The 7329-nt window shown below is 35.1% G+C and overlaps 1 protein-coding gene across 1 annotated transcript; it reads right to left on the reverse strand.

The window, feature by feature from the left end:
- Window positions 1–621: 621 nt before the first annotated feature.
- Window positions 622–2144, reverse strand: LOC110878554 (uncharacterized protein At5g01610). Its single transcript, XM_022126887.2, has 2 exons — window positions 1497–2144; window positions 622–1095 (listed from the first exon to the last, which is right to left on the reverse strand). Exons 1-2 carry the CDS (start codon window positions 1965–1967, stop codon window positions 1030–1032), a joined length of 537 nt encoding a protein of 178 aa, XP_021982579.1. The 5' UTR covers window positions 1968–2144; the 3' UTR covers window positions 622–1029.
- Window positions 2145–7329: the final 5185 nt, after the last annotated feature.

A 7329-nucleotide genomic window follows, 5' to 3' on the forward strand; every position in this document is an offset into this window, starting at 1 on the left:
TTTCCCCTTATTCCCTAAACAATGAGCATATTTTGGTCCCAAAAGTAGGTCATGATTGATACAAGAAGAAAGCTTCAAAGATATACATCTACTACTTAAACATGTAGATACCTATAGACATTGCAACTAAAGTTAACCATCTTATATGGCCTCACAATGTATATAAACTAACTTAAGTTCTTATTAAGAAAACAATTTTCTAATCATTTATTCTATAAAGTTCAAACTGTTAAAAAGGTTAGATGAACCTACCAACCAACTACTATTGACATTGTATTTCCTGAAAATGTCCTACTTGATTTACTACTACCTACCCACTTTCAAACTCTACATACAACCTACCACCCAATCATAAAAGCATTCATTGAATACTTATACATTTTATTGTAATAACCACGCAAACCACGTGGACATGAGCGATGTCGGACTTATAAGGAATGTCCGGTCTCAAATACAATCAACTCGTTCAGGGTGCATTGGCTAAGGATGAGATAACCTTACTCTTTAGCGTGCTTGAGTGGGAAGTGACTTCGTGGGAAGTTTTCACTCAGGCAACAAAAATATTAATCCACTGCGATTCTTGTTGGATTATACATGTAAAGGCATAATATAACAACTAAAGGAGATAAGAATGCTATTTATTTCTTATTTATTCTATTAAAGATACTTATGACTGCAAAAAGAGAAGTGATATGCCACCAAATCTTTTATGTTCATATTTGTAATGAATTTGACAATATAATATATAAATATATATTCACCTGATTTGTAACCTTCATGTTCTTGTATCGACGGTGTAAGAACGTGCATTCCTTGCGTATTTCTAACGAATTCTAAATAAAGTAGGACTGAATCTCAGCGGATCGTTTGTCACTTGCTTCCATGGCGAGTGTTTATACGTCATGTCTTCTTCTTCTTCTATCAGTTTTAAAAAATGTTGCATATATAACATTCAAGACTGGTTTGAAGAGCAAGTGTAGATAACTTGATTGAGAAATTGTGCCACTTCGAGTATCTTTAACTTCAAATTTACAAAAATGCCATCGAATGTTCTTCACGGTCATTCGTTCGGATTCCCTTCTTTCCGGATGGATTCTGCACATCACACCAAAACACAAAAGATCAAAACTTTATCCCAAAGTCAAACTTGCAAGTCAAATTCAATCCTCAATAATCAAAATGAAGAACATGAAAAAAAAAGTCAAACTAACAACAAAAATTACACAATAAATTCACTAAAATCCCATGAATAAGAAACAAATACAATTCATTTCATTTCATTTCACACCAACAGTCAATCTATTAAATCCAATAACAGAATAAGTCAAACTCACACAATAAAAAGTCAAAGTAACAACAAATTCACAAAATCACTAAAATCCCATGAACAAGAAACAAAAACAATTCATTGCATTCCACATCAACAGTCAATCTATCAAACCCAACAACAGAACAAAAAGTCAAACCAACAACAAAGTCAAACAAGATAAAATTACCTCAACAACGATCTGATCCTCAGAAGCCAAACACTCCCTGGGTATTTCAAAACTTGACAACGAAAACTGCTTCGAAACAACACCAACATCAAAGTAAATCAACCCAGAACTGGGTACATCAACCCGAATCTCCTTAACCGGAAACCACAAAAACAAATCCTGAGCCGAAATACCCGACAACCCAGCGATCTGCCCATAACTCATATTCCCAGAAACATTCTGATCATAATGCAACTCATCTTCAAACTTAGCATTACAAGCTTGATCCAAATGCACCTCGAACCGGCCCGATTCATCGTATTCAAAGTCGGTCACACCTTCGGGTAGTAACCCGATTGGCAGGCCATTGATTTGTAGGAGTTCATATATAGTTGTGGGTTGATCAGAAGAAGTTACAATTTGGAATGTTGTGGATATTATAATAAGAGTGCAGAGGAAGATGATGACTGGGGATTGTTGATTGAACAACATGTTGTGTTTGTTTGAGGATGAAATGAGACCTGCAAATGTTTGATTGATGAGTTGGTGTAGGGTTTAAGGGAAGTGGAAGTTGCCAGCAGGAGTACAGAGGAGAATGATCAATTATTGGTGTTTGTATTCTAGGAGTTTGTTTGGGTGTCTACATGTGGATGTTTCTTGCTGTTATTTAATGTTGGGAACAAACTCACCGGAGGACTGGTGTGATGTGTTTATGGTATATGCGAGTGGCGGACCCAGGAATTATTTGCTAGGGTGCGGATGAGGTGTTCAATCATATTTTTAAGGGGTGTGGTCGGGTTTTTTCTTAAATTATACACTAAATTTTTTTTTCTTAAGTAGTCCGACCGCCCACTTTGGCCAAAGGTGGGTCGGCTCCTATATAGGAGAGAGAATGTGATGTATATGTTTGCGTATTAGATTTATTAGATCTAGGACTGCAAACAAACCAAACGTTCGACGAATAGTTCGTGAACCGTTTGGCGGGGAGTTCGTTTATGTTCGTTCGTTTATTAAACAAACGAACACGAACAAGAAATTTCGTTCGTTTAGTTAAATGAACAAACATGAACAGAGGTTGTGTTCGTTCGTTTATGTTCGTGAACGTTCGGTAACGTGTCTATTTGTGTTCGATAGTTCATTAATATTTTTAGTTTTTATATCTATTTAAATACTTCAAAATTCCGACAAATTAAATATCTAATAAGTGTTAGTATATTATATATTCTGTTCATGAAACAATTGTTTGTGTTCGTTTGTTTCCATTTGTGTTCATGAACATTAGTTGGTGCTCATTTGTGTACGTCAACGTTCGTTTTTATTCGTTGCCTAAAATTACAAACACAAACGAACACGAACACGAACACGAACAAGTTCATTTCCTTAACAAACGAACACAAACATAAAATCTCGTTCAATAAGTGTTCGTGAACGGTTCGCGAACACATATATTTCTTAACAAACGAACACGAACAAGGTCTTGTTCGTGTTCATTCGGTTCGTTTGCAGCCCTAATTAGATCTATGTGTTTGTTTGTTCGGCGGATGGAATGACTAGTGTGACAAAAGAATGATGTATATTTAGTATAATTAGGGCGTCCGGTGTGATGCGGTAAGGGTAAGCGGCAAGGGAGTTTGCCGCGCGGGAACACCGCCGCCGACCCCCCTTTGCTGCTCCGTTTCAATCTTGATCGGTGAAGGGATGCCACTGCGGTGAAGGGGGGTAAGGAGAGAGAGAGAGGGGTGTGTCTGGTGGGGTCCATGTCATCTCTCAACCAATCACACCCTTTTCTTTTTTTTTAAAAAAAAGTTTACCACTTCACCAAGTGTCTAATCATTGCCGCCACTTTTCAGCATAGTTTAAACACTTTTCACTGATTGACGTGACGTACTCTGATTGGTTGATTTTTTAGTTTGTCACTCTCAAGTGTCTAACCACTCCTTATACTCTTAGGGGTGTAAATGAGTTGAGTTAAGCCAAACTTAAAAGCTAAACTCGTTCGATCTCGGTTTGGGCTTGGCTTGTTTATTATTTAAACTAATATTTATATATTTATACTTATTTTCTATATATGTTTTAAATTTTAATTTTTATATGTAACATTATATATATATATATGTATTTATATATATATTATTTATTTATTTATTTACATTTTCATAATAATAAGAATTATTATTATTATACAAATATATTTAATATACTAAATAAAGATTACTTATATATAATTGGCTCGTGAGCTGAATCCAACTTGATAAATGAAGCTTGAGCTTAGGCCCGTTTATCAAACCCGTGCTTGAACTTGTTTAAGTTTAGATCGATTTGAAGCGAGTCGGATTTTAAATAGCTCATGAAGAACTTGACTCACCTAAACCTCTAATTAAAACCGCTTTAGGGTGTGTAAATAGCAATGCCAACCCATAAAATCCTAGTAAAAAACAAATCAAGAAACGAATCACTATAGTTATGTAACTATAATAAAATATAAAAAAAATGGATATTCAAGTTATTTGGTTTGTTCTGGAAATACAAAAGTGTTGACAAAAAAGTCACAAGTTCTTATCAGATTAAAAAGTACTCCATGAACAAATAGAATGCAAGAAATTCTTAGCGTTATAGGCATGTGGTTTTTTTGAAAGTGATATAAGATGATCACAATGATTAAAAAAAAAACCTCATGTTATGGGTCCCATATTTTGCCTTTTTCAAGGAATATGTGTTTAGAGTCGCTCAAAATTGATAAGCCTTCTCGATAAAAGTTGGATTGGGTATTTATACTTTCCAAAGAAATTATTTGAACCATATAAAAATGAGAAACACTTGAATTTTAGGCATACAAACATATAGAAAGAATACAAAGAAGTTGTATGCATCTTTGAGTGTGGATTTGATGGCCAATGATTAGATAATTTGGGGACTTAAACTGTTTAAGACCGAGCAGTATATGTGTGTATGTATGTTCACACACACGTGTATATCTACACACATATATACGTGTATATATATATAGGAAAAGGATCATGTGAGAAGTGATATGCTAGTTGAGAAACTTGAGAAGCATTCTGGACCACACATTTTTCTAAGCCTTTCGTAATATACACATATGTATAGTTTAAAATTGACTATATACATATGTGTATAACTCAATATACATATATGTATATAGTCAATTTTAAACTATACATATGTGTATATTACGAAAGGCTTAGAAAAATGTGTGGTCCAGAATGCTTCTCAAGTTTCTCATATAGGGTGGACTTCTCTTAGGATCCCTACCCTATACATATATATATGTATATATATACATATACATATATATACATAGGATAAGGATCATGTGAGAAGTGATAGGCTAGTTGAGAAACTTGAGAAGCATTCTGGACCACACATTTTTCTAAGCCTTTCGTAATATACACATATGTATAGTTTAAAATTGACTATATACATATGTGTATAACTCAATATACACATATGTATATAGTCAATTTTAAACTATACATATGTGTATATTACGAAAGGCTTAGAAAAATGTGTGGTCCAGAATGCTTCTCAAGTTTCTCAAATAGGGTGGACTTCTCTTAGGATCCCTACCCTATATACATATACATATATATGTATATATATGTGTGTGTATATGCATAGGGGCATAGCTTTGTGGGGGCCCGGGGGAGGGGGGTCACCTCCCGAACTTTTCGCTCAGTAGTGTCCGGTATGTAGTTTTCATATAGAATTTTTTAGGTATATACGTTTTCGACCCCCCGGTTATATAATTTTTTTTATGTATATACGTTTTCGATCTCCCGGTCGAAAATCTCAAGCTTCGCCGCTGCATATGCACACACTAGTTTATGTTTGTCTATGGATTGGACACATGGATCTTACTGTTTTTATATTGTTACACAAGTAGGTATGCTTGTTTATAATTGTGTAATAGCGCATAGCATTTAGTAGTATTCAAACGAATTGTTCTAACTCAATTTATCTACTCAACGATTTCACCTTCAGAGTGCCTGCTTCTTTGTGACATGCTACTTGCCTTACCGCTATCAACATGGAGGTGCTCTTTTCATAGTTGTATAGTTGTATCTGATATTTTCAAAAAGCTCCCACCGGGGGGGGGGGGGGGGGGGGGGGAAGCGGGGAACTTAACTGTCAAGGGAGGCGATCAGGTTTTTTTGCCAAAAATCAAACTATTTTTTTTAGGGGGGCTACCGCCCCCATAAGACAGCATAAGTCCGCACCTGTCGTCCCCTCGAGATGACGCTTGTTGTCGATGGATTTCTTTATGGAGGTTTTTCCTTTACGGTGATTAACTTTCTTATACTTTGATAATGTAACCTTATCTTGGTTTCACTTTTCCCCCTTCCAGAAGTAAAAGAGAAATTACTACCATCCTTAGCTAACGTTGACTCATGGAAGAGTTTTCGATGGTTCGCTTCTTTTTAACCTTCTCGTGTTAGTCATACAAACGTTTGAGTTCGTTAAATGGATATGAAGAACTTAAGGTTGGATCATTGACTTATAAAAGTGACAAGACTCTCGAGTATAAAATCAATCATATGAATGTTTGTGATATCGTTTAGACCATGGCCCTAACCTAGCTATCACAACATTATGTACCTCGTTCGTTAATTGAAACTTCGTATGTGAAGTCCCACCAATGGCTTCACCGGATGATACCTATAAATCGTTATGGGCAATGACATCTTTGGGGAATGGTCACTTCTAGTTTAACACATAAAAGGTTTATATGGGTGATTGTGTTCCGTTTGAAAGCACAAATTTAGATTGAGAGGATCCCTTTTGACACATGCATGCCAAATTAGAAAGAAAAAAAAAAGAAGAAGAAGAAGACATATTTCATATGTTTATATCGAATTCATAGTATATATTCATAACAAAGGCTACTTACGAGGTATGTGGAAGATGAGATACTATAAATTATATCAAAAAACCTCAAAACGATAAATGGCAAAAATATTATAGAGTAATAAAAATAAACACCCTAGACTTCTTTATTAAATGTATACATTTTTAATTTAATAGGTCAACAAAAATGGCACCTATCTCAAAAATTTGTTAATGCTTTCACCACTAAACATGTTTCATCGAATTTGATTAACTGACACCAAACATATATTTAAAATGATTTTCTATAACAATTTTAATGCATAAATAATAATAGAAAGAAAAAAGGTTAAAGAGCACTCAACTCTTGAAAACATTTGTTATTTTTTTTTATCACGTTCTTTTTGTCTATCCGACGTGGATAGATCGTCCTCATAGGACATGGTTTTTTCACTTTATAATGTAAGGGCGTGAGATGATAAGATGAATAAACGATCAAAACAAATATATTGACTTAAAAACTGCACCAATCATTTTTTTTTAAATTATATAAAATATAAAAGTTAATGAACAAATAAGTCAAAGAAGGCATCATCATCATCATGTGCCGATGAGTAAAGCTGGCCTTCTGATAATTATGAATATATGGCCATCTTGTCTTTACATGTTGGACCACACGTAAATAAGTGCCCGTTTTTATTATGGCAATTTGGAGGTAGTGGTTGAGTTTAAGATTTTTTTTAATCAGATTAAGCTGTAGTCAAAACTTCATTAATAAGGATAGAGAGGGCGTCTTAACTCAGAGAAAGATGCGGGTAGCCGCGAGTAGGAGTGGGTTGGTACGCTGTCGCAATCAACCCGAGTATGAGGCTGGTATGTTTCACGAGTTGCACAACCTGGGGCGAGTAGTAGGGATGGAGCCGGTGGGTAAGGAGAGAGGAACAACAGTAGTGGGTTGAGCTTAGGAGACTGCTCCTTCTATGTTGGGTTGAAATGAGCTAAATGAGGT

This window comes from Helianthus annuus, chromosome 6 (genome assembly GCF_002127325.2).
Source record: "Helianthus annuus cultivar XRQ/B chromosome 6, HanXRQr2.0-SUNRISE, whole genome shotgun sequence".
Classification (NCBI taxonomy): domain Eukaryota; kingdom Viridiplantae; phylum Streptophyta; class Magnoliopsida; order Asterales; family Asteraceae; genus Helianthus; species Helianthus annuus.

Excerpts from the sequence above, each read along its gene's own strand:
- LOC110878554 (XM_022126887.2), bottom strand. The coding sequence starts at position 1,967 with ATGTTGTTCAATCAACAATCCCCAGTCATCATCTTCCTCTGCACTCTT. Across the intron at positions 1,096-1,496 it reads AGGATCAGATCGTTGTTGAG|AATCCATCCGGAAAGAAGGG; the intron begins GTAATTTTATCT and ends TGTGATGTGCAG.